Consider the following 27801-nt stretch of genomic DNA (forward strand, 5'->3'; position numbering starts at 1 on the left):
TTAGTCCCAAACTAAAAATGATCATTTATACATTTCGCAAAACTCGCTTTCACAACTCACTCAAGAACAGATGTACATGACAGCAGTGTGATTGTTGTGTGCTCCTTACCCAGATTGGCATACATGACAAAGAGGTTGAAGTACTGCTGCAGGTGACGGCCGTGTTCAGAAACCTCTCTTCTGAGCAGGTTGAGTACAGCTCTCAACAGGTGGTCACTTAGACTGAGGTTATCACAGCCCTGATACACAAACATAGAAAACAGACAGACGGACAGACCAAAGCAGGGTTACATAAATCAAAAGCACAGGATGAGAATCCTCTCAGTGATAACCGGTGATAAAAACTGCAGTATATATATATAAAAACAGTATATTCCAGGAAACGGGATTAAAAAGCTTCGAGTATATTTCAGAAAGGAGAATGTAAAAGCCCATTTTCCTCAGAGGTCAGTTAAAGTCCAGCACCAACCTGGGTAGAAGGTCCAGGTGAGGCAGTGGGGGAAGGGCAGGGGCCATCTTGCAGGGAGAAGTGAGCGATGAAGACGATGAGCTTGGCAAAAGCACCACGGACCTCAGCGCTCGGGCACTCAAGCAGGTACTCCGAGAACCGGTTAGGGTATGCAAACAGAACGTTGTGTGCAAACCAATAGCGTACATTCTTACTGTGTCTCAGCAGGATGCAGAGGGCGTCATACCTAGAGGGAAAGACAAGGACGAGATTATTTACAGATAACACTAAAACAGAGAGAAAACCCAAAAACACAGAGGCAGACGGATCTTACCAGTCACTGGCAGGACCCCGTACTACTTTCTTGGTGTGAAAACCTGTGCTGAAGAGAAACCTGGCAGCCAGCTGAGCACTTATCATAGCAATCTCCTCTGCCTCTGGCAGAAGATGGTCTTGTCCTAATAAGGAGAAAGCAGTGATTATTAAAACACAGGGAAAATCTTCCCGGTACTTTGACCGTCAGATTGTTATAATACTGAAGAAAACTCTATGAAGCTACACATAGAGATCAAAGTAAAAACATTCATTTTGCTCCTTGCTGGGTGAATTAGCTACTGAATAACTATTGAAATAGGTACTGAACATTGACAATGAAAGCAATGATCGTATACACCACAACATACAGAAATGTAAACTGTCATCACAGGTTAATAGGGCAGTGATACATTTTTCTTTGTGTTGGCTCTGTTCTCCGGAATACTGGATTTGAAATACTCAATATAACTAATTTCTTTTATACCATTATAAAGTTATAAAGTCGGTACATATCCTGAAATTGAAATTGATGGCTGGCTCTTTAACATAGTCATTACTTAATTTCTAATCCAATGTGACTGACTGTCGTACAGTCAACACAACAAATAATGTGTCCTATTAATGATGAACAATATTTTATATGTGTCACATTACACATAATAAATTTACAAATAATGTAAAAGATACAGGAAGAAAAAAAATCATGTCTCATCCTACTGTAATACATAAACTAAGATGATGCATTATAATGCAGATGGTAATCCAGCAACTGGCAAGTAGTCAGCTCAGAAAGAGAGAAAGTAGTTTTACGACAAAAATATCCACTGATCTCTGCATGAGTCCCATCAACAATGCATCTAATGTCTTTTTAATATCTGAAGATGCTACTGAGGTTTTCAAATTAAGCTTTGAAAGTCTATTCATGTCATATTTTATGACATAATCACCCATAAATGTGCAAAACACAAATCCGAACAAAATCCTCAATTTGAATAATGTGATTCACTAAAATGAATGGGGCACCAGGTAAATACAGATACAAGATATGATTTGTATATAAATTTTGCAAAAACTTAAAAGGTCCAGTGTATAGGATTTAGTGACATCTAGTGGTACAGCTGCAGACTGCAACCAACTGAACACCCTTCGCTGCACCCTGCCCAGTGGCCACTTAAAAGCAAAGCAGGAGAAAATAAAAGATTGAGCAGTTTGGCAGATTAGCAGTGAATGCACACTGCAGGTTACTGCAACACCACAAGACCAAAGTCAACTTCCTGTGTGTTGTTTCCTAGCTGCTAGAAAGGTGAGGGGGTTAGTTTCAAAGCAAGAATCGACTGCTGACCAGTGGGAAAACCAAACAGTTCCTATCCTACACGACTAATGTCTGGAAACTCAGCAGGAAAGGCTAATAGCTGAAAGAGAATTTTGTTATTGTGGTTATATAAATGGAATTTATTGGTGCTGCTAGACCACCCAGTTAAAATCACAGGTGCATGCCTCCGTTTGTATTTGGCAGTGGCAAGAGCAAAACAGTTTTTACAGCAGTGAAAATGTTGTTTTTGAAATCCTAAACACAAACAAATATCGACTGAAGCAGAATACCACTCTCACACTCACTCACATAACCTTCTGAATCAATATCAAATATTGATTCAGAATTCAAACATCAATGTTACGAGTGAAGCGTCAAACTATTCCTTACAGCCTCAAAAGTATAAAGGACAACAGTAACTTTGTTTTTAAGTCACTTTTCTGCTACAAGATAGCAAACAAAGCCTACTAGCAATTAATACACTGTCTGTCCTTCAGGACGTGAATCATTCTGTCCCCATCAAGAGCTTCTGCCTTGACAATTGCCCTCAAATATATATTTTTGTGTGGAACGAAGTTCTGGCTCTACTAATGATCCATTTGTTGTCAGATCATGCTAAATGTTAATGACAACCATTTCTTTCCACAGGGATGCCGCATATTAGCATCACTTTGATTTTTTTTTTTTTTTTAAGATAAGCCAGCAAGAGAATAGTGATAAAATTATAATGACAGCTGCTATAAGAGAAGAGAAGCTTTGAAATACACAGTACAGATATGAGGAGGACTTGCTGTTCAAAGGATCAAAGAAGCTGTTACTGACATGAAGAGTCATCTAGAGGAGTGACGTGATACCGTGCAGCCAAAACAAATCACATGCTGCCATATTGCTGATGTATTTACCCCATGTTGAAAGACAAACAAATTTAATACTTTTACTTACTTTACTTCAATACTACTTAACTTTTTTTTTTTTTTTTACTTAGTTAATTTCTGTTGCCTGTTTTTGTGTCATTTTATATTCATTTTAGCTGCCATCTTGCTCAGGTATCAATTCCAGAAAAGGTTTTCTACTTTTAAGGACCATACCTGGTTAAATAATAAGTATAACAGCTACATGGTATGGAAAAATGAGATTGTGTGCTATCATTTACCAGCACAATATATATTGTAGTTTTTTGTAGGCCTTTGTTGCAGTTTATATTTCCAGAGTTTATGAAGTGCTTCTAAAACATCCCACTTGAGGTCCGAGTTGACGTAAAGTGGCTACCTACATTGATTTAGTTTTTTGCATCTTTTAACATCCCATATACCTACAAAAATTTGTTTATCATTTGAAAAACGCATTTAGCAACACATACAAAAATGATGCATACCTGGAGGAGGGTTTAAATAGACACTGTTACAGGTCAGAAGTTTCTTAATGAACTGGAAATATTCCAGGCTGTATTGCATTCGGTTGTGCATGAATTGGACGTTCTGCTTGCGGACACTGCACTCAATAACACCAGGCATCTTGACCTGATGTGGCTTGGTGGAGGAGATGGTCAACTCCGAGATGTATTTGACAAGCTCGCTGTCCTTGTCCAGTGAGTCCATACGCTCATAGAATAGGATGTAGGCGTTCCACCAGCGCTTTTGCCTCCGGTATGACATCCTTTTCATCATATGATCGAACACCTCGCCCATGTATTCCCCTCCAAAGCACTGGTTTTTCATCTCCTCCTCATCGTCCATCTTGCATTCAGTCACATCACCATCATCAAACTTATACCAGCGGTTCTTCTCACCATCACCCCCGTTCCTCTGGATTATGTAGGAATAGTAATGTCCGCCACTGGCCTGGCCTGAGTGGACCAGCACTCCCACCAGACGGTACTTAGAGCTGCCTGGAGGTGTGGGTTCAGAGGGCTCATTCTGCTGGATCACCTGGTTCTCTGGGTTGACGTCATCACCCTCTAGCTTGGCTACACCAGCTACCGTGTACGGTTCCATGTCCAGCTCCCTGGGGAACTCAAAGTAGTCATTAAACTTGATGGCACACTCCCTCTCCCAGTCATAGTCAAAGCGCTTCAGCTGGATGGCCAGGACAGGTGGAAGCTTCTTAATCAGTAGGCGCTTCACTGTGTCCACCTATCAAGAGCAAGAGGTGCAAACATTGCAGGTTAGCTCTCTTTGCATTTAAACAACTCTCCAAGAAGTTGATGAGAAAAAGAAAACAGATACTTTTAAGTAAACCACAAGACTGCCAATGATGTCTCCTCTATTTTACCACAGCACTTTGAGCATCACAGTCTAACATTGGCTGGTGACCACATGTCTGCTGCATCCTCACCTTCTTATTACACTTCTCACAGTGGTAGGCGTTGGCCCCCTCAAGCAGATCTCCTTTAACATACTGCTCCATGGAGTCCAACAGGTTCTGGTGGTTTCTGATGTCCACATTGAGTGTTGTGAACGACTCCTCACACTCATACCTGAAAACAGAAAAAAATGGTAACACGAACCCAAAGCAGTCTGAATTGTTTTTTTCTGAAACTATTAAAATATTTCCATCAAGCACACACAGGGAAAAGGGCCACACTCACCTGTGGGGGCACCCCTGACAGATCTTCTGATCAGCGAAGGACCCTCCCAGTACCTTGCTTAACATGGCGGGGTGGCCCAAGGCTTTCAGAGCTTCATCTAGACTATCCACCAAAGAATTGAAAAACTCCAAAGCATCATGCTGCTCCCGCAAGTTCACCGGCTCACCCCATAATCTAAAACAGAGTGAAGACCAGTCAGCATCAGCAACCAATCAACGGGCAGAATGCAGATCCAATCAGATTTACTTAGAGTATTCGAAATACCTGAATTGCTTCCAGAATCCCCTTGGGACATAGTACTGCAGTCTGGATGCAGCCAGATGTCCAAAAATGACCTGTAGGTGACGTAGTACCCCAATGTTGTACTCTTTTCTGTCCTCTGACTTACTGGAGGGTTTATCATCGAACTGGTGGTGGTAGCTGAACACCTCATCACGAGGATCCACATTGCTCTGTGGAAGCAGAATAAACCGATGAAACATAACTCACAGCAAATTTCCACATCAACAACTGTTCATTACTTTTTGCTACAGTACAGTATGTCACTGTGTGCCGTGGGGGAAAAGCACGAAAGAGCAAGGGCCAGATGATGATCAGATGATCTGTATAACTTTGAAGTCTCTGAAACCATCACTCGCAACTGGTTCTGCACTTAAGATGCCCTCAGCTCTTAGTTCAGCCTACATGGCCTACAAGCCTTGAGTTAGCCACATTTTTTCAGTCACAGAATGGTGAGAAAGGATGAACATCTTCATTGGGCAAAAGCTTTATTCAAACACAAACTCTCAATGTACCTCATTCTCCTGCTTCTCATCTCCTGACATGTCATCATCCACGTCAGTGCCTGTGCCCTCAATGGCTAGGATGCCATTGCGGATTGGAGGGATCATGTACAGCTGTTGGATGACAGAGTTCATATAACAGGTGGCTCCAGCATTCTTCAAACCTACAAAGCCTTTGTTTGGCCGTGGCCCAACTGGAGGCAAGTACTCCCACTCTGTCAGTGTCTCGCAACCTGGGAGGAGAGGGAGGAGCAACAACCTCATGTGTGATGTAATTTACAAATGGTCAGTGAAATGCTCTGGTGAAACACACACTGTTGCATCCCTACCCAAGTAGTACATGTCAGTCAGGGTGTCAACTATTTGCTTGAGGTTTCGGACACAGCCAACAGCCAGTGCTACAAGGAGCTCAAAACCAGCATTAATGGAAGCAGGGGTGCTGCACACTGGAATGGCTTGCTCTGTGGGGAACTCCCCACTCTTCATGTACTGCAGGTACACATTAGATGCTGGGAAGATGAAGTCATCAATCAGCTCCTGTCAAGAAGAACGTGAGAAATAATCTCTTATTAATGTTATGAGAAAGGAGACAAAAATCAGTGAATGGGTGGTTTTCTTCTCTTTACATGAACTGTTTCAGGTATGGTCTGATTGCTGTACCTTAATGAGATTTGCTCCTCCTTTCTCGCAGCCAATGTAATACTTCTTCTCTGGTGTCTGGAAGGCTAAAAGCTCTTTGGTGACCCCAAGATGGCCCTCCAGGATGGTTTCCTCCACACCAGTCTCCCCTGTCCTTTTAACCTCATCCTAGTAAATGCAAACATGTTGTGTGCTCTCATTTCTACCCTACAGGAGGCATAATGCAATTATCAGCTAAAATATGCTTAACAATCTGTTTTACCCTTATCCGCTTCAGCCAGTCGATCTCATTGTTGAGGAGCACCTCAGCATTTGGCAGGTTGATGTTGCTGTTATAGGCATAGTTCAGAAGATGTCTGAGTAAAGTGAAGTAGTCTCCAGCATGTTTGGCTCGCTCCTTGGCTGTACTCTGATGGTGGACAATTCGAAATCAGGATGTTGTAAGAAGTGATCTGTTAACATGCCTGGCACCGTGGTGAGAGTCATATTCTTCAAAAGTACAAGACATATTGTCACTTACCCCCAGCACAGTGAAGAGAAGGGTGATAAAGAAGAGTAGGGGTCGATGGCCCATACAGCACCTAGTTGCCATCAGGAAAAACTGCTCCTGGGCCATTTGACGTACAGATCTGTTTAACAAAAACGACACCACCACCATTACGACATTCTGCCAGAACTGAAGGCAAGAGATGATGAGGATGTCTCCATTTGCGCTTCAGTAATTGGTTGGCATGCATCCTGGTGTACTTACTTGCTGTGGCAGTGTAGCAGCAAGTCTATGATGAAGGTCTGCCAGGCTTTTTCCTTACTGAGTGTATCCAGAGCCGTAGGCATGAGAGCAAAACACAGTGTCATCACTTCCAGGGCTTCGCAACACACCTGCTCATCTTCCCCATCTGGCTCCTTAGCTGCATTTGTCTAATAATAAAAAGAAAGTTTAGATATTATGCAAAAATACACACTGCTCTGCATTACACAAATCCTTTCCAAGTCCACGAAGCCCACCAAGAGCTTTGTCTTTTGGTTGTACCTTGCTCAATGCTTAGGACCTCTGGTACTGAGCTTTTAGTGTCCTACCTCCTATGTTCCACAATAGCCTGCCACTATTATGGGGTAAGTGCAGCATGGACTTTATTCCATGATGGGTGTCTATGCTACACAACTTTCATATTGCTCACCATTTAATTTATTATTCTTAGGAATTTTTCTGAAAATAATTTGAGTACATTCAACAAAACTACAAACAAAAAACTGTCACAAAGAGCAACGTTCAAATTACCTTCTCATATATCTTGCTGATTTCTTCATTTGAACTGAAGACAAGTTGCACGGTACCACAGCCTGATGCCCACACTATTTTCTGTACCGCTCGGATCACACAGATATCCGGGATGTACTTTGATGCCTGGAAGAAATTCTGGTGGGAAAAAAGTTCCATAAAAGCCATTATTACAGACAGCATCTCTCAGCAAGTGCATTTTCATCCACTCAGTCAGTGTTCGGTAATGTATTTATCCATAAATTAATAACTAACGTACAGTGACTATAATGAGGGTTCATTAAAATTCACTACCATTACTTAGTGCAAGGTATTGTAATCTTACAAACCCCTGATCGGTTCCTTACATTTTCTGTTACCTCATCAGAAATCTGCTGAGCCAGGCGGATGGCTACGTTGCGCAACATGCATTCTGAGGCAGGGTTAGGGATGTTTTGCAGGGCACTCTGAAGGACCAGGGCCTGGTCATGAGTGGCCTGGTTAATCTGTAGAAACGGCGGGGCAAGTGATGGGTGTGGAGAAAGATAAAGACATGTCAGATATGACAGTCAACTACTGAGGAACAAGTCATACAGGCATGTCCTTCTATGAGTTATACTTGTGGCCTAACCGGTGAGACAGGAATATTTCCCTCAGCATTGGGCTGGCATGCCTCGGCCACAGCCTTCACATGGCCAAAGCCTACAGCAGTAAGAAGGAGCTTTGCGATCTTCAGTGCATTGAGGTAAGCCCCACGTCGTGTCTCCATGTCCGCAGATGGGAGGAAGTTGTTCCTGGTGAGCATGCTCAACACCAGGGGCAGCCCACCGCTCTTCAAGAAGTTGTACTGAAAATCGCTGGCGTCCTCACCCAGAGTGGCACTGGCTGGCATCAGCAAAGCATAGACAACCTGGGAACATGTGCAAGAATAGTGTGAACCTTCTTGTGGATCAACAGACATGAAACAGAAACAATGGGCCTGTCACACACTGCAGGATTAGTGGTACATCTTTTTATCTTTATTGAGTAGAAGCAGGAAGTCTCAAATGGGGCACCTGGCTAACACATTATAGTCACTGCGGTTATCCATCTAAATTTAGTAATTTTTATTTAAGAAGCGCACACATATGGTATTTCATGATTATTAAAGTAGTAACACTATTCACACAAAAAAAATCAAGACACAATGGCAAACAACTGCATCACAAGCCAATGAAGCTCAGACAGTAAAAAACAAGGTTATCATGGCGCAAAAAGTATCACAATTTGTGATGGGAAAGCACACTAGAACCTACCTCAATGAGGTAGAGCACTTGTGAGGGTGATGGTCCGAAGAATCGTGAGTCCAGCGAAGGACTGAGGCTGTTCTCACCAAGCTTTGCATGGTCCAGACACACCGCTCGCAGATTCTCCACTGTAGTGTTATCTAAGAACACAGATATGGCACATATATGACCAAGGAGCTAATCTTGCCTGTATGCATGTGTGTAGATGTAAATTGGCTGGATAGTATTGAGAGCACAAGTTCTTATATACCTGGGGGCATAAGTTTCATGAGAACTCGAGCTCCATCTCTAAGCAGTGGCATGTTGAGGTTGCAGCCCAGATCAGCCACCTGCCACAGGAAGGAGATGTACCGCAGATGCAGTGACATTATCTGTGAAATAGGGCACAAGGTGTTAGAGTAATACCATTCACATACTGAGCACAATGACACATCACTGCATGGAAACATGGAAATAGTTCAGTTTATACAGTTCATTTTTTGTACAGTACATCTGTGCTATAAACTTACCACACCAGGAAGACAGCTCTCCACCTCAGGGTTGGGCCCATCACTGTAGTGGTTGCCGTGGTTACCAGGAGAGCCAGTGGATGAGTCAGAGGAGCTGTCTGGGCTTGAGGGCATGTTGGCACTCACCTGGGTCAGCTTGGCTGTGATCAGCTACAAAGAAAAAAAGTTAATGCAGGTGATAAAAAAACTAAGCATGGAGTACATCAGATCAACACTCTTTTTGGCTTTAAAATGTTACTTTTGACATGGACAAAGCGTTATTAATGAATTATTAATCAACAGTAAAAATTTAAGTGCATATTATATATACACACATACAGAACACAGGAGATGGAGTACAGCACCTTTAAAGGAAAATATTTCTTCTTCACAACAGTCCAACATTCTCACCGTTTTGTCCTTCAAATTGAGCTGTCCAATCAGCTTCCTGTCGTCAGCTGGATCAACAACTTCCCCACCAATAAAGAGCTCTATCTTGGTATGCGCCGCATTAGCTTTGATCCTGTTCAGGATGCCACGTCGAACCGAGCCGATTGTGTCATTGGTGTGTGACCAGATATCCAAGTCATCTACCTGACGCCCCTGGTTGGGGAAACGGACGATCAATGTGATATGCTTCCCACGGAAAGCTCTGCAAGACAAATGAAGAAAGAGGTTTAAGTAAATTACATGCCACCTTCTTTATCTCACTAGGTGGAAAAAGACACAAGGCCTGTAAAAAACCTCACTGCAGTGCCAGTGTTGGAGATGACTCCTTTTGTTAATTCTTGTCATTTTGGTGCCCTGAACCTCATAGTATCGCAAGGCATCATTGGAGACTTGAGTCTAGTTTCATGGCAAAGCATCTACCAGCTGATGTAAAACAATATGCTAATATCTATGTATGACAAATGAAACACAATGCCATTGTGACTATACCTTGACATGGGCAGTATAGTCCTCTCCTCATGGTAATCACTGTCACACTCATTGATGTACTCCTTGAGCACAGTGAGAACTCGCACCATGCGGATAGCCTCCTGGCGGGCGCAGTTGATGCTGTCTTTGTCTCCATCCAATACACACAAGGTGTCATAGGACGCCTTCAGGCGGTCAAAACATGACTGTATGAAATCTTCATGAATTTCAACCTGAAAAGAGAGGAAACGGATACAGCAATGAGATCAAGCCAACAGATAAGTCAGGATAGCAAGGAGACTAGAACTACAAAAAAGACACAAGTTAATGAAACTACTTCTGTTAAAGAAAAAAAAAGTTGATGTACCTGATTGACTTGTAGTTTTGGTCCAAGGTTGGTGTAGATTTCTTTCAGCAGGTCAATGGCTCGGCTGGCGATGTCATCACTTCCTTGAATTACCACCTGCAAGAGAGGAGAATATGGAGGAAAAAAAAAAGTTATTTTCTCCTCAAGCAAAGCTCTTCATCACACTCAGCCTCATGTACATATGCCTATGGAAGTCCGAAGTCCTACAGTAAAGAGGAGCCTCATTGCTGACCACTCAGGACACAAGAGGGGGCAAGGCACAATGCACTGCATAAGTGCTGTTTTTTCTCTTACAATATAATGGCAAACAGAATCACTGAATTCTACAATCTTTAAAAACACATGCATAGTGTGTGTCTACTGCCAACTCCTGTTTAGATAACAATGCAATCACTACATCAAGGCTACAATGTCAGAGGACTGTGAGTGTCATGCGAGTCTAACCAATTACTTACATTCATTTGGCAGCGGCTTTTGTGCAAAGCAACGTACAAGTTGACAAAGAGCAACCAGACATACAGTCAGAGCTACAGCACACACATATCACCTTTGTGTTTCCCAGCAAAATTATTCTCCCACTCTTAAAACAATCCAACTGAAAAATAATCTAACCACAAGCTTTAAAATGCAGACATTTGTCTGTTAGATTGAGATTTAAGTGGTGCTCAGGGTGACTAAATGGAGAACTTTTCTGTTCCAATTTTCAAGGTTTTTAACTATGTTTCTTAAAGCTGTTATAAAAATGTATACCAAAAAAAGGAAATAAAATATGCTAAGAGTTGAAAGGCACAATCTGCCTCCCTCCCCAATAAACAAAAACATCTGTTTATGTGTGCATGGTGCAACAAGTCTCCTCACCCTCCACAGGTAGTCCAAGCCTATTAGTTCCAGGTCATCCATCATGTATGCCCTGCGCTTTGCTACCAGCTTCCCCTCCCTGCAGTTGACAGCCTTGAAGAATCTCTCAAAGCACTTCATGCCATTCTCAGTCAGCAGAGATGGGTCCAACTGCAGAACATTGTTCTCAAAGAAGTCCTTATTGATGTCTGGATCTAGGTCTGGCTCATCACCCATCAGCTTGGAGTACCTATCGAGTATTAGGAAAGGCACCCATCAACCTTCAGGAACAGATTCTTGCTGATCAAAATATGTACATGAATTAATTCAAGCCAAAGGCAAAATGTGATCAAATCACTAAGTACCATTTGAAGCAGGCCTCACGGTCACAGAGAAACACTGCATTCTCAGCCAGACACTTCCAAATCTGCTTCGCCTGAGGGGCACATAACCACAGCTGGCCATCTTTAAGCAGGAACCTTGCAAAAGAGAAGAAAAATTCAATAGTGGACATGGGTGCACTGAAGGTTGCAGAAACATGCACATGAACATCACGTAGTTGGTCCCAGGCTTGCATCATAATTGCTGGGGTGAAGTCACAGGAAACCACTTGCTATTTCTTATTTACCTATTGTTGTAGCTCCCGTGGGTTGTGTGTGTGACATATTAGGGTTAAATTAAATTTAAGAGAGAATTATTAATTAATTAGATAATTAAGGTTTTTATATTTATACTTTGCCATTCCCATGTGTAATCTTAGCTCTCAAGTGCAGCTCCCTTAAACCATTGTTCATTGGCTGCATCTGAGTGTGCAATGCTCAAGGTGACGTTGTACCTCAGGAAGTTGAGTCGTTCCTGTACTTCCTGGACATGGCTATAGCGGCTTCCTGGCCTGACAGTCTGGGGGTCAAACTCAGCTTGTTCTTCTGCAAAAGCATAGAATCACACAGTCAGACTGCAGACAGTGCACATCACTTAGTGAACCGCTGTGTACCAGGGAAAATGAAATAAAATGTTAGAATAACACAGGGTTCTATTTCTGGCCATGACAGTGTACCTTTGGAGAACTGCCTCATTGTCTCCATGTAGGCCGAGAGGTTCTCAGCCACCAGGGTGACCAGAGCATGGTTATGTTGCAGCTGGTTGATCAGGTCATGACGATAAAACACATGAGGACTTCTCTGGGTTTGACTGAAGAAAGAACAGCAGGAGGAGTGGAGGTCATAGGAAGGACAAAAGCAAAAATTCAGTGAGATAGCAAGAAAGACTAAAAAACAATGTGGAAATTAAGATGACAATACATACTTTACTTTTAGCAACACGTTTTCTAATTACGTGAAATGTAGCATGACTGATTTCTCATTTGTTTCTATGAGGGACATAAAGAAAGCAGTTTTTGGTGTATCGATATGTGTGTATGTGTGTCATAGAAAAACCAGCAGAAGAAGTCATATCAATAAAGGACATTTCCCGCCTTGCCTTCCACATACAAGAATAATTTTGGTTTGAAAATTAAACTCAAGGACCAAATGAGCATATAATCCATTATTCAGCTGGCTCAGATTTCCTAAAATCTTGCAGTCACATTATGATTCTGGTTTAACTATTAGCAGCAGCTAGATTATGTTCTATGGAACAACTACTATCAAAACAAATTTAAGTTTTATTACATTTCTCAAGCAAATTATGTGCATGCATGTCAAATGCAGGAAAACAATGTTAGCACAAATATGAAAAAGTGGGTCCAAGGCATGAAATACCCCTGATATTTTGCATTGAGTAATTTGTGCTGATAGGAGCTGGCATCAGGAAGAATGGGGCTCCATCTCAAAGGACCTTTCATTTTGTTGTGCATCTGTCGAGATTTAAAGGCTATTCTGTGTGTGTACTATGGCTTGTGTTCAGTGAGAAACAACACACCAAGTGTATCTAGAAAAATGCTACAGATCTTACCCAAAAATGTGTGCTTTTGAGCTATCCTGGTAAACACACCTCATAAATGCTTTGGACTTGGTTTTCAGTAACCTTACCTTGATTTTATCTAACCTGAAATTGCATTCAATATAAAGAAACTATTGGATCTCAAGCCATTCTAATTATACTACTTAATAACAAGATCACATGACAAAACCAAACATATAAAAATTATGATAATTGTCAGTGATTGGAGTATCACTATTAATCACTCAGACTTAGAGATACATAACTGGAACCAAAGCCTTTAGTTCCATTGATCAATTATCTACATTTTTTTTGCCTCATTTTCAATTACTTAAAATGAACGTCAAGCGCTACAATTTGATAAATTACCATCTGGGGTTGCCAACATTTCTACCAGCAAGAGGAGGGGAAATATAATAATTTAATGCTCCTAAGAACTCAAAGTGTAGAGCTCATTGCTGACCCATTAGTCAGAATCCAAGCATCTTGTCTCATTCTTGACTGATCAACACAAATGCAGGACGTTGAACAGGACATCTAATGAGGAATCAGTCATTTGAGATGAAACCCAAGAAAGAATTGCTTAAGCGGATTCATGGCAGAAATTTATATTCAATATATTACATATCATAAACATGTCAAAGAGAAAGTTAGACTTGGCGTAACATAGAAATAGGTAGAACCCTGGAATTAGCTCTCAACTTACCCCACTAAGTGCGTTTGTATGTTAATTGGCATTTTCTTTCTGAAAAACAACAGGCATGTATACTACATGTTTTCTACAAGGACTAAAAAAAAAACCAAAAAAAAAAACACTACTTCAAATCAAAATAATTTGATGAATGCTGAACAACAGGACTTGAAATAAATCTTACAACGATTTCACAAACTCATCATGGTAAAGTTAAATTAACGTTCATCTTCCTGAGTTAACACTGAGCTCCCTAGTTAAACTTTCTACAGCTACTACTACAGCTCTCTGACTTCAAGTCTCAAAATGATGCAAATCGAGAACAGATTTCGAAATATACTAAACCTGCACATCTTTTCAACATTTATTGCAAACAAGCTTTTTTTTTTCCACTGAAGACATCTTGCCAATTCACAGCAAGAAAAGTACAAGTGTAAATTAATTAATTAATGATGGCTGAATCTCGTTTAGCTGCACTGGCTCTCGTTTTTGGTATTGTGTATGGTTGCTCCCTCTCACAGATCACTGGAGATTTGAATAAAATGAAGCCATGGTTAACATTATTACTAACAACTATGCTTTGATACAATTGAAAATGTCTGCTGTAAATAAGTCGCATGATTTAAGAAAATATTAAAGGAATGCAAACAGTAATTTTTAATACTAAGTATTTGTTTGACAAGCTAGTTGCTTGACGAGAGAGATAACTTGCTAGCCAAATGTACCGTACACAAATGTCAGGGTTTTGACTGGTTCAGTGTGACTAAGTTTATACATGGCCTTACAGTCATTAAGGTTGAATCTGTGTCTTTCAATTTTCTCCTGCACCATCTTTCAACTGCAGTTACAGAGTTTACTTTGTTTCTGCATAACTAGGTAAACAAAGTACTTTTCAGTGTACTCAAAGGAAAAATGAACATCCCTTGCCCTAAAACCATCCATCAACTAAATAGGAGTAGTCAAATTCAGGTAACGATTGATTTAAGGGGCTACAATCTCGCACACAGTAGGACATGTTATCAGAACATACCAAACTGTCAGAATCAGAAAATGGAGAGTGAAACTTGGTTTAGTGAAAGATTCTTAATACAATTAAATGTTTTGGATGTTTTGCACCACCCTATTGGTTAGCACTGATGGAGGGCCACTCACTCTCTTGGGCACTAAGTTTAAGATGTTAAACATGCCAGGAATGCAAAATGGTATGTGACAAGTAAGCAGCTTGCTGCTTTTCTTATGGATATTCATGAATTATGTGGAAAGTAAATATTAAATATTCAAAATAATTTAAACACCTCATACTTGCCAACCTTAGAATCATCCTGTATATGTTCCTTTAATATCAAATGAATTATTACCATTACCTTACCTAAGGTTTTGAGGGGCTTCTCCAAAGAGGCTACAGATTTCTCTGATTTGCTTCAGGGCAGGGATTACCCATTTGTCATTCGTTCGTAGCTCCTCTATGAAGCGATCTATCCATTGAATCTTCTGTGTGTCTCTGTCCTGTTAGTGAAAATTACATATTTTCAGTATTTTAAGTTAAATAAGCTTGCCATCAATTATTCTGCACACCATTCACCTTTAAACATATTTACCAGCAACACCACAACCGTACCTGGGAGCAACTGTAATCCAGTATCTTGATGTGAGCACTAAGAGCCTGGTCCATGATGTCCACAGGCACATCATCGCTGTGTGCCAGGTTCCACAGCAAATTGAGGACCTTGTGGGCCATTACTCCATCCTTATCATCCTCAGCCAAGCGCCGGATAAGTTCCAAGAGTTTTTCACGCTGCTTCTTGCTGGCATTGGTCCAGCTTGCCTGCACAATAGGAACAACCAAGTCCAGATGCGTTGACTTCGATGCTTAAAGGGTTAGTTCAAATTCAACAAAGAAACACAAACAAACTGACTGATGTAGTGGAAGACCAGCAACACCCGTGTTCTGACAGGTTAAATTATGATTTATGTCAAAATAAGTCTGGTGGCTTTGGTCAGAGTGATTTTACGGCTTCAGTCTCTTGCTGAAAAGTGCTGTGTGATGGCAAGATAAAGTGTCGAAACATTTGAATTATGGCATACAGTTAAAATGTCATTGACTATTTTTTTTTTTAGGTGGAACTGTTTTTTACGGTGGTTACAATAAATCTTGCTGTTGAGGTCAGCAGCACATTCCTTAGCTTCTGTGTCAGTAATCCTATCTGCTTCTCCAAACTGGGGGAGTACCGACCACCATCTACTGTGATTACACCTACTGTGGTTAAGTGCCTCATATGACCTCAAAGAGAACACTTTCACTATCCCTTTCGCGTCATGCATAAAACAGTACATCATTGCGACATAACAAATCAGCTATACCATGACTAAGTCAATGCCAAACGGAAAGGTACATTGTTAAGTACAAAAACCCTTAAAAATGGAGACTGAATGGTTAATAAAACTCTTACTCACCTTGAAGCAGTCAAAAAGGTGATCAAGCTGCTCAGGTGAGAAGTCCCAAGCCAGCTTGGCCAGGAGGTCATGGACATTCTTGACAATGGCCTCATGCTTACCAGCCTGCAGATATACAGAAACAAAACCCAACTTTTGCAGCAGCCAACTCTTTCCTTTTTTTTTTTAAATAAATGCATGTGTTTGAAAAACAAATTTACATTTTAATTTAAAGTTAATATTTCTAAACTCCAGCAAAATTGGAGTATAAAGAATTTTAAAAACAAACAAACAAAAAAAAAAACAACACAACACTCTGGCTTTTATCGGGCTCATCTGATGAACACTATCATCTGACTCTGCTGACCACTCTGAAAAGTACTAATGCCACAATTAAGCCTTTTTATACTACAAGTAGAAATTTGGTTTGTTCAAATTGCCCATATTCATCCACCATGAAAGTTGTCCCAAAAACCCCTACTCCGCTCGAAAATGCAGCTGATGTAATTTATTGCAAGGTTTGTTGCTCACCACTATAAAAAAGGCGATAATAATGAAAAACTCAAGCAGACATGCATCCAGTACAGGTAATGCACTTAAAAGTAAAATGTGTCAATATCTGTTGTTGTGAAGAAGGAAAATCCTAATTGGTTAGTTTATTAATTCAAGTTTATGAAGGGAAAAAAAACCCCAAAACTGTTAACAGTTCTCTTATGCTTGCGATCAAAAAGGCTGATCTCATTTCTCAACTTATGAGGATGTTCTGTGAATACCTTTCTAACAAATATTATAAACAAATATAAACAAATTCTGATCAACACATATCAATGTCAGCCTTAATTTAATAATGTTTGGTTAGTCCTGTCCAGTTTCGGTTTACAACTCTCCCATAGCTCCCAAGCCACACTCATATTGATGACAGATATGGACACGGATAATTCAGCTGGCTGAACACATACAGAGAGTAGTGTACATGCACATCCCTAGTCTATACAATACTTATAGGTGAACTTGGAGTAAATCTTTTGGCTCAGTTAACTTGTATTGGACACTTGTACCAAAAATACTGTTGGCGCCATTGTACCTGTGCAGCCCAGATGTTGTCCAGATCCTGCATTGTAAGAGCTTTCTCTTTGATGACGAAGCGAAGGATCTTCTCCAGTTTTTCTACGTACTGCGGCTGGTGCAAACTGTCCCTCAGCACAATGGACAGAATGTGGTTCTGCTGGATCCACTCCTGAAGACAAAAAAGGAAGATGTGGATTTTAGGTACAGAGAAAGCTTTGTTGAAAAGTACAAAGGGTAAGAGCTGAACTGAGCTTACCGCCATGCGCTCTGCAGTCAACCATTCCTCCTCTTCTGGGTTATGTCGATGAGTGTAGTAGGACACACTGGAGATCACCTTGTTCACTTCATTTAGTGCATTCATTTTGCCATTAAAAGAAGAAATTTGCAATAACCTGGTGATAAAAGGTGATGAATTAGTTAGGATTAATTTAATTAATTAGGATTAAATAATAGTAAATGCATATACTGAACATTGCACTCAAAATACCCTTACTTTGATGATAATATTATAGCTGGTAACATAAAAGACATGATTTTATGATACTCACCTAAGAATCATTTTTAACCTAAAAATCTCTAAATTCTTCACTGTCTCCTCCTGCCCTGGAACACGAGACGCCAGATTCTTAAGAGACTTGATTATCATGGACAGTGCGTCATTTTTGGCTTCATTCTTGGCCTCTTTCTTCAGCTCCTCATCTGTGAGATTTTCTAGAAACTGGGGAACCATCTCAATGACTGGAAGGAAGTACTTCTTTACCGTGTGCAATGTGAGGAACTCATAACACTGGCCAAAAGGCCTGTAACAAAGAGAACACAAAGTCAGCTCACACAAACTTGTAAGATCAACATTACACTGAGAGCACTTTTCTAGCCCACAATTTTAAGGTAATAATGTTAAGAAAAGCCCATTGGGAAAGAATATTGTGACATTTCATTCAAAAACAGACTCACTTAATAAGTGCAGCGATGATCTGGACGTTCAGTGCTTGGCCGCTCATGAAGCGATCGTGCAACATTTGAAACCCGTTTAACGTGCCAAATTTGTTTATTAAGTCCACCAACCAGCCCTGTGAATTGGAAAAAAAAAAAAAAGTTGAACAACATGTTGAAGAAGTTGCCTTCAAACTGTTGAGTGAGAGATGGTTTCACAAACAGTCTTCAATGACTATGGAAAAAAAAAATCACATTGAGATTATAAATGATTAACTAGCTTAATATTATAATGATGAGCTAGTTAGAATGACAGCAGAACAAAGGACAGTTGAAATTAAAGCTTGTTGGGTCACAATGAATTGTAGATTTGGGAAGGTAGCTAGCTACTACTACAACAAAAGAGTAGTTTGAGCTGCAGCCTGCTGCTTTGTTTGTACTGGCATTGTTACAATGTTGTCAACTCAGCAATATAGCTACTAGCAAGCTATCTTCCATAAATGCCCAGCACAGACGCATCTGGCAAAAACACACCTGTTCGCACAGTCACTTGTTTTAACTGAAAACAACAGTGGTGCAGTAGTGCCCCTGCCTTACAAATGTCAGAACAAACTTGTAAATTAGGCCCTGTTTATCTGATATGAGTTAAGATTCAGCAGCTGGGTGGCTTATTTCTTAAGTCAAGTCATTCTTCATATGACAGAGCTCTACTACTGTTTAAACCTCATTAGCGCAGAGAACATCCTACAAACACAGGCCGTATATAAGGTTAATGTGTCAAACCCCAGTCATATTAGACAAAGAGTTGTAATTGGCCTGTCACAAATCACGACAGTGGGAAAATCTGTCTAAACAGGAGGGACTTGATGCACCTGGCGGAGCAAATAAAACACAAGTTCATAGTCTAATGACATTAATTTCCTCAAATAAATGTAAACAGTTCCTGATTTTTTAAAAAAATCTCCAAGTAGGTTTACAATTGCAAGCTTAAAAAAAATACATAAAAAATATATAAAAGCGTTATTATCTCAAGTCTCAATTGAGAAAGATGCCCAAAGCAGTGAGGAAGACACACAGTAAGAGTGGGGCTGGGAGAGACACCAAACGTCTGGTTTACGTGACCAATTATTTAACTGCTTCTTTCAAGCCAGTAAGTAACTTCAAGCTTCTAAAAATTCTGCATAATAATTTGATATTTAGGACTGATTGTACTTCAGTTATAATTACAGAACAGAAACAAATCTGACTTAATAGTTGGACTGTGAAACCATAAGTAGTCCTGGGCTCCTGCCAACAGAAGCAGACAGGCGAGCAATGCTGCAGTATTGTTCAGACTGACCCCCTGCCCACACTGTATTCATCATTCCTTTACTGTAAAATTCCTATTCCCCGCAGGGGAATCCACCTGCTCCTTTACACAGTCTGCTTTCTGACACAAGCACCAAGTGTCTTACGAACCACGAGTTCCATATTTTTCATTATCAGGCTACTCCAGAGAGGGACTCTCTTTGTTTCATGAGGGCCCTTAGGGTAAGACTAAAACATCACTCTATGGATTGTGTCTCGGAGGAAGAAAGTCCTGCCAACTGTTCTCGGGAGGGAAAAAACAGCACATTTTCTGAATGACTGTTCCTTGCCATTCTTTTAACTTTCTATAGCTTCAACATTTATCGTACAATAGAAATAAATCAACATCATGCTCAATCTAGATTGCTAAAAGTGTAATGTGGATATTGGTCTGATCACAGAACGTTGGGCAAAAAGTTGTTCTAAGACAAGCTAAAACCTGGCCAGCAAAAAGGATGAAAAAAATCAATGACTGAAATGAAAACTTGATGAACGTCATATCAAACAAGTGATTTTTTTCACATTTGGTGAAACATTTGGCCAACTGCTGCGGTGATGATTCACCTTAGGAGAGCGTGGGTCTGGTGGTCGGGCGAAGAGCTCATCGTCAGCCAGCTGTGCTCCAGCGGGGACAGTCTCAGAGGGCCGTGTGCCATTGTAGATGTGGAATTTGCAGTGAGGATTGGTAGCCATGGCCAGAAGCTCCAGTAGAGGGAACCAGTCCTGAGAGAGCTTGGCCACACATAGCTCCACCAAACGGTGTGTGTTATTGATGATGCACCTCTGTGAAACAAGGTTTGTGGCATATTAACCGCTAAAATACTTGAAAAAGCATGAGTCTGTGACACAGAGAATTTCAAGGCCAACTGGAAAATCCTTCCTCTGAAACACTGTGATCCATTTTGGTTTGGTAAAAATAACTTTGCATTTTGACCTGAAAAGTTAGCAGTTAGGGTAAGTTTAATGAATACCTGTACATTAATACACTGCACCTGGAAATATAAGACATACTGTATTAATCATATCTTCTGCTCTGCCACCTTTTAGTCAAATAAGCCATGATAGAGCAGCTGCCACAGTCTCCTATAACAGATTCACATTTTGATGCTTATACTGAAATCTGACATTATCAACATTTGATGTGAAAACATCACTAACACAGAAACAAAAAAACAGTATGCTTCCAAATCACATTATTAATAAAATGACCTTTTTCATACCTAAACAAGGTCATTTACAAAGTCCTTTACACTCATATTTCTATATATTGTTATTACTACTACTAGTATTATGACCACTCTCATTATTCTTATTCTTACATCTTAATTGTTAGAATTGTTTTTTTACTGTTGCTCCTTTACATGCTTGTTGGTCCTTCTGGTTTATTGTGAAAACATTCAAAGAGATTAATCTCTCACAACAGTGAGACCACTGATTACTGCTAGCACTATCTTTTGCTCTCAGATGTTAATAAACCAAACCCAATTTACAGGCAAGACCCAATCTGAACAATGCATACATCTATTCAGATAACAGCAAAGATGTCAGAGCATAAGTAGATTTAAGATGACTATGATGAGTCATACCTCCTTTATCTAAACACAAAAATTAGCACCTATATGCTGATTTAAACACATGTAAAGCCTCTATAATGGCAAATTGATTCCTTTCCCATTAGTGTGCTATTCTGTTGTTTTCCCCCTCATCAGACTATATCCAGAAAGCATTAAACTCATTTTAAAAAATGTAATCTCTAACAATTTGAATTAAACAATTTTTCCAAAACCAATGATGGAAGTAACTAACAAGTGAATCATCTCACTTCCTTCTCATTTCTGTTGAGAGTTGCACATGCGCAGTACCAATTAGGTACCAACATATAGGCCAGTGACAATGTTTCGGTGGTCATTTTTTTCCTTTTACTCCCCCACATTTAATGCAGACTGAATGTTGTTCGGGCTTGATGTCACAGCTTGATCAGAAACGGATGGAAAAGTATTTCCATGCCAGTGCCCCTAACTTCAGTGCATGTCATAGCGTCGCACTGAGAAGGAGCAAAAATCGCATGTTCTCCCTGGTACCATATTTGCATTAGTGCCAATTGGAGCTGTAGAGAATAATTGCCCACGCCTACTGCAGTTATTTAATCAATGCGGATTCTATCCAAAAAAAAGCCAGATGTTAGTGGGTGTTTTCTTAAGTATGAAAGGGGTATAACCGATATTAATGTCAACCTTTTGTGACACCTTTCATCCCTTCTGATGGAACAGTACAGAGCAGTTTTATGGCAACTGAAATCATGGTCAAACTCCAAAGATGGTTATCAACTATAGGGGGTAGTTTTTACCTTTCAAATTGAGTTTTATATGTATTACATACACCAGTCTTATTTCCTCAAAAACTGAATAAAAAAAAACTTAATCTGAAGAGTACCATTGATTGATTATATTATATTATTTCAAACATTCATCTGTTTACACTGATTGCTAGGCTTAAAAAAGATACTTCTTCCAAGTACCAAAATACAAAGCAACAATGAAAACTCACATGAATCTCAAACTTCCACCCACTGACGGCCTCATCTGTCAGGATCTTTGTGAAGGAGATGGTCAGTCCATCTCGGAAAAACCTCTGACATGCCTCACACTTCACATCCAGTCCTATAAGGAAAGACATCACACACATACTAAGTTTTCGTATCAAATGTGCAGCGAATAATATTCATTTATCTTTAATTGTCTTTACATTAAGACAAGATATAAGGACATTAGAAAACAAGATTTTAGACTTCATTCACAAGGGTTTCAATTTACAAATGACCTAGCTTTGATCTGATTTAAACACAAGGACTGTATATTCCTACCTTTTTTACTCAGGTCTATAGCAGCTTCCAAGAGGACTTCTAACTCTCCTTTTGGCAAAACTGGAACAACCCAACGAGGCCTGGAGGAGGGGGGTGAACAAAAAACATATAGACACCAGCCAAACTACCATATGCATCTAAAAAGCATAGATGCTTAATGTGCCTACTTGCACCACAAAGAGTTCAAATTATTCTGCTTTCATTCCCTTTATGTGCATGTCTGTTGTGATGTGTTCAGATGTGTCCAGGGTACATTCAAAATTAAAGGAACAACATATGTAGATGCAAGTTCACAGTGCAATGACTGGAAAAATGTTTTGAGTCAAATCTGCGCCTATGGCAAAATGAATTTTGTCAAAATACGCTGGCAGGAGCACCGTACTAAAGATCAAATAATTGGCATATTATCTATATCTCAAGAGTGTCATATCCTTGAATCAGTGAGAGGAATTTGTCTTTTTAGCCTCACTTTCCAAGCAACTCTGCAATGAAACTTGACAAATCCAAGTTTTACTTGTTGTATCCCGTATGCTGAATTAGGTGACAGAGGATGCGGCCTCTGTGTCACCAAGTGATGAAATACCTGTTGATCATGTCATCCAGCTTGGCAAGGTCAGTGTGAGGGAAGGCAGGCTCCTCCTCTTCCAGCTGAGGGGGGCCATCCACCTGTCCCTGCTCATCTGGTGGGCTCACTGGAGAGTTCTCATTAGATGAGTTAGGAGAAGATGTCTATAAAAAAAACAAGGACAATCAGAATCACAGAATGCCCAGTTGTCCCTGTGCATGTAATATTTAATCAAAATCTGATAGTAATATGTTGCTTATCCTCTGGTGTTTTGTTTGACTTTTTTTGATACCATGACAGTTTAGAGCTAAAACACAAAGTGAAGGAGAAGGTGATGACATAAGTCAAAGGCCCTTTCCTGCGTGTCCTGGTAACATAGCATGTGTATTAAATCTCCCGTACATCGCAAGTGATCCATTATGATTTTGTGTTCATTAACATAAGGAAGATGAAATTGAATTGAATTTGCAGCAAAGCATCCATTTTTAAGCCACAGAGGCTTTGCCTGTTAGCTTAACAGTTGCCATCATATCATTAACTGAAACTACAGGCAGCTGTTTTATTCATTTGTATATTTGCCTGGTTAGCTGTAAACAATGTTGCAATGTTTTGATGGAACATAACGTGACATTTTTGAATCATTGGTGTATCTGCAGCATACAAACAAGGAATCAGAGATAGGCCTGGCTTTATGCAGTTGATTCCAATCCTTCAAAAATAAATTAATTAATTAATAAATAAAAGAAGCTGAAGAAGATGGGACATGGGACCTGCAAAGCAAGAGTGGAGTTTTACTTGCCGTTATACTGTATACACTTGTTTCTATAGTGACATATGCTAAGGGAAATGCAAGGCCCACTTCCTGTATGGGGTAGGGTTTCTATTGTTCTGGTCACTGAGTGTATATGCATGTAGGTATAAAGAAGCAGGTGTCTCTCCTGAAAAGCCTTCAAACAGAGCCATTCACATCATTATACTCATAGTATTTGGCATACAGAGAAATACTCTTTTCAACCTTATCTACCTAAAAGACTTAGAGGGCTTAGTTGTGTTAGAAGTACAAATGTATTAGTACGTGGGTGCACCTTTGTTACAGTATTGTCAAACAGTAAATTTGTAGGAAAGAGTTAGAGTTAAAAAAAAAGGCAACACTGTGCATCTATGCACATTCCTTTCTTCATTTCTTTCCTCATCTAACATGTGCATGAACATCATCAGTGGCGTGAGCAGCTGTGTATGAGACAGTAAAAGAGGGATACACATATTCAAGAGAGATGCACAACTGAGAAATATGAAATGTGGGGGTGTGTGGTAAAGGCTCCTTCTGCTTGGCTGACCTACATAGGCAGCTTGCCTCTCACGTCTCACCACAGCTCATCTCTAACCAACACAGGCCTGCACATACACACACACACACACCCTTTATCCATCACTCAGGAGGCTCTGTTCATTGATGCCTCGCCTTCACTCTCTTTCTCCCTCTTTTCCGCTCCCTCCTCCCTTCCCTTCTCGTCCCCTTTGGCATCTGTGTGTGGTTAGGTATGAGAACTATCTGTTAAAAAAAAGTGTGCTGCAGTGTCTGACTTACAAAAAGAGCAATATCAAAACACACTCCGTTTCTTCTCCTTTCACAAGTTAATTTAATTACATCTGTCCACTGACAGAAAGGAAGTGTAATGCACAGTCCTTTAAAACAATAATGAGAAGATTTCGATGAAAGCAGTAGCGAGCAAAACTGAGACAAAATGAGAAATATTCAAAATATTATAGGTGTATTAAATAGCCAGTACAGAAAGGTCTAATGTTAAGTATTAGCTGGAAAGATGATACTGACCTGGTTCTGTGGCAGTGGGGGTTGGCTCTGAGCATCAGGTGCCTGGCCCTGGCCCTGACTGTCATTGCCCCCCACTGGAGAGCCACGCGTGGTGGCCGTCATGCTCGCCACAGGGCAGATCTTGGCAATCTTGGCCTCTTAGGGAGCGCTAGCCAGGAGGGAAATCACAGCCACCTCAGCTGTAGAGCAGAGGGAAGAGAGCCCGAACACGCGAGAGAGGGACACAAGCACCTGGAGAGCTGGGTGTGCCGCTGAGACCATTGCATAACCTGGAGCAGAGAAGAGGGTAAAGGTCAAAATTATCAGTAGAATGGTTAATTACTCGCAATGCATAAGCAAAATAGGTTAGGTGGTCTTAATCAAGTACTGCAGAAATAACCATCTACATCATCCTGTTATGAACTACAGTTTCTCCCAAGATACCTAACAAAAGTTATGTGTTCAGTGACCAACTAGATGCATTAAGATTCAGGACGCTCCAGTCAGCATTTCAGAGCCTGACGTGGATCAGTGATTTAAATTAGAATGCAAGTATCCAGTACCAAGCAAGGATCTGTTCCTGACTCAACTTACTTTTACATCTCCCACATCTGTATGCGTTTGTAAATACCACAAAGAAGCTTCATAGGTCAAAAGACACTAACATTTTCACATATTTGTCACCTTTGCCAAACACAGACAAAGCAGTGACCTGCGTTACTACCTGCCCATCTAGCCTTACCATAATACTGTCCCAAAATCATGTCCCACCGCATTTTCTTCTGTTACATCCACTGTATAACTGAGTGTTTCGTAACTACCCTAGAAATACATCAAACTGTGACACATCCCAAAAGTAATATTTGTCTGAAATTCTGCTCTCAAAATTACACAGGCCCACCTTAACATTCGCTACGAACAAACAGCCAGAGGGTACTGGCTGCCTAAATCCATTTCAAGGCCCACCACAATCAACAGCACAATTTGAAATTTGTGCACGGGCAGACATAAACATAGCCTCAGCTGTGTATGGTGGTGACAGGCAGTAGACAAAAAAACGAATGAAGATTTTTCAATACATATCGATTCTAATTATTTTGAAATGATTTCAATGCTAAAGTAGATAGTGCACAATCACTACACCAGTGCCAGCTGCACTTTGTCACTCCCCTCTCCAACAGCTCACTGAGCTGAAAAGCTCACGATGGCCTGTGGTACACTCTGGATTTTATTATGGGGTTGCTTCAGATTTCTGTTTATCAAAACCACTTAACAAAACACTTTTCAGCATTGTTTTCCTTGAGCGGACATAGGATTTCAGCAGGTGTAAAATGTTCCAATCTTTCGCTGGTAAACACCACTAGTCTATAAAGCCTTATTTCACCAATAAAACACTGTGCATCAGTGTTACACCTCCTTTCCACCAAGCAGTTTGGTTCAGTTCAGTTCATTATACATTATAAAAGTTATTTTTACTTTATCATTATAGTGTGGATGGTACCTATAAAACCATTCAATTTTGTCCCATTTTTTTGTTATCCCTCTCTTGAGGTATCTAGCACACTGATCTGGGACTAAACGGTGGAGATAAAACAGAGGGGACCATTTATTGTTCATTCAAAGCAATCAGGGTTTTCTCGTCATCCATACAGTAACATAGGATTTCCTAACTCTCCTATTTTTAATTCAGCATTCTTTAGTCTTACTGCCTGCAGCCTTTTCTCAAATAAAGCGTGTCTTGATGTTTTGATCAACAACCACATACCAAGAAGGAAAAAAACATGAAATGTGTGCGCATACACATTGAGTGTGGGATTGAGCGAGTGAGAGAAAGCGAGCAGAAAAGTAACCGTGAATAAAAGAAAAGAGGAAAACATGAGCACTTTGTAAGTTGTCATTCTGGTTGTAATGTAGCCTTAAGAAGGCTGTACCTAGTGTGACAGTTAATAAATGCTGCAGCTTCTTAAACCCAAAAAAAGGCTTGTCTACTGTTTCCATCTATTATCCCTGAAGTCCCTGTAGTGCAGAACAAATCTAAGGTTTGGGTATATTAATGATGGGTTCCGCATGGTTTCAAAGGGTAATAAAACCTTAAAAAACACTGGTTGAAACGCAGCTTTACATGAGTCACTCATGGGGAAGCTTTATGCAAAAGGTAAATTGCAGTGTGTATAGCAAGTCTGATCTGAAGTTATATTTAGGTCAAAGACTGGGTCTATTTTTATGCAGGTGACCTTCGATTGGCACCTGATCAAGTAAGGCATGCCTTCTTATGAACTATGTTCCCATCTGTGAAAAGCTAAAAAAAAAATTACAATTACCACAATAACAATCACACGTGAAGCCTAATTTATGGTAGGGGCCTCTATAAGGGTCGCTTGGCACTCTTCCTTCATGTTGTGCCTCAAGAGAATTTTGTTATGTTGTGGACATCGTCATATTTTGTCACACAATGAGACTGAGAAGTATACTGATGTCACCATGGAGATAGTAGCATTCAATCCACACTGACTTTGACCTGTATTCAGTGTTTCTGTCAGCAGCACCTCCTGAGGAGCTGACAAGACAGCGGTTAGCCAAACTGCCTTAACCAGGCTGACTGACAACAGACATTTACTGCACCAAAATATTTTTATGCCAGCCCCATGGGAAGAAGTTAACATTATTTGTATTTATTGATCCATCCATTCCCCCCCAGGAGCGAATCAATCAATGTAAATAGGGTTAATAAGTTAAAAACATTTGTGCAATTTCAGCATCTATTGGTGCAAATTATGCTTAACTAAAAGGTGACAGAAATTCATTCCGGGCATGAAAATGCAGGGGGTCATGGAGAAAACTTAAAAGTCTCTTCTTGAAGTATGAACTGAAAATGATGCTCAGCCGTTTAATTCCTGTCAAATGACACTC

At 40.3% G+C, this 27801-nt stretch overlaps 1 protein-coding gene across 7 annotated transcripts in view; it reads right to left on the reverse strand.

Annotated features, from left to right (window-relative positions):
- The window catches only part of usp9 (ubiquitin specific peptidase 9), a 38235-nt gene that overhangs the window by 6653 nt on the left and 3781 nt on the right, over positions 1 to 27801 (reverse strand). For 3 of the 7 annotated variants that reach the window (XM_046404833.1, XM_046404830.1, XM_046404831.1), the window contains exons 2-40: positions 24913 to 25181; positions 23097 to 23242; positions 22514 to 22593; positions 22198 to 22310; positions 20215 to 20433; positions 18325 to 18440; positions 17919 to 18170; positions 17627 to 17762; positions 17387 to 17539; positions 16324 to 16428; positions 15488 to 15694; positions 15239 to 15375; positions 13885 to 13923; positions 12295 to 12428; positions 12073 to 12163; positions 11603 to 11716; positions 11259 to 11487; positions 10401 to 10496; positions 10055 to 10266; positions 9527 to 9767; positions 9137 to 9286; positions 8878 to 8998; positions 8637 to 8767; positions 7973 to 8251; positions 7710 to 7847; positions 7363 to 7500; positions 6835 to 7001; positions 6604 to 6712; positions 6346 to 6492; positions 6105 to 6251; positions 5774 to 5981; positions 5457 to 5677; positions 4927 to 5114; positions 4663 to 4836; positions 4410 to 4551; positions 3451 to 4207; positions 783 to 906; positions 470 to 695; positions 110 to 239 (exon numbers count right to left, since the gene is read on the reverse strand). In XM_046404833.1, coding sequence (XP_046260789.1) covers positions 110 to 239; positions 470 to 695; positions 783 to 906; positions 3451 to 4207; positions 4410 to 4551; positions 4663 to 4836; positions 4927 to 5114; positions 5457 to 5677; positions 5774 to 5981; positions 6105 to 6251; positions 6346 to 6492; positions 6604 to 6712; positions 6835 to 7001; positions 7363 to 7500; positions 7710 to 7847; positions 7973 to 8251; positions 8637 to 8767; positions 8878 to 8998; positions 9137 to 9286; positions 9527 to 9767; positions 10055 to 10266; positions 10401 to 10496; positions 11259 to 11487; positions 11603 to 11716; positions 12073 to 12163; positions 12295 to 12428; positions 13885 to 13923; positions 15239 to 15375; positions 15488 to 15694; positions 16324 to 16428; positions 17387 to 17539; positions 17627 to 17762; positions 17919 to 18170; positions 18325 to 18440; positions 20215 to 20433; positions 22198 to 22310; positions 22514 to 22593; positions 23097 to 23242; positions 24913 to 25014 — 6619 coding nt within the window. In that variant the 5' untranslated portion in view covers positions 25015 to 25181. The remainder of the gene's footprint in view (positions 1 to 109; positions 240 to 469; positions 696 to 782; positions 907 to 3450; positions 4208 to 4409; positions 4552 to 4662; positions 4837 to 4926; positions 5115 to 5456; positions 5678 to 5773; positions 5982 to 6104; positions 6252 to 6345; positions 6493 to 6603; positions 6713 to 6834; positions 7002 to 7362; positions 7501 to 7709; positions 7848 to 7972; positions 8252 to 8636; positions 8768 to 8877; positions 8999 to 9136; positions 9287 to 9526; positions 9768 to 10054; positions 10267 to 10400; positions 10497 to 11258; positions 11488 to 11602; positions 11717 to 12072; positions 12164 to 12294; positions 12429 to 13884; positions 13924 to 15238; positions 15376 to 15487; positions 15695 to 16323; positions 16429 to 17386; positions 17540 to 17626; positions 17763 to 17918; positions 18171 to 18324; positions 18441 to 20214; positions 20434 to 22197; positions 22311 to 22513; positions 22594 to 23096; positions 23243 to 24912; positions 25182 to 27801) is intronic. The other 4 variants (XM_046404835.1, XM_046404834.1, XM_046404832.1 and 1 more) reach the window with 3 other exon arrangements.

Source organism: Scatophagus argus, chromosome 11 (genome assembly GCF_020382885.2).
Source record: "Scatophagus argus isolate fScaArg1 chromosome 11, fScaArg1.pri, whole genome shotgun sequence".
In the NCBI taxonomy this organism is placed as follows: Eukaryota; Metazoa; Chordata; class Actinopteri; family Scatophagidae; genus Scatophagus; species Scatophagus argus.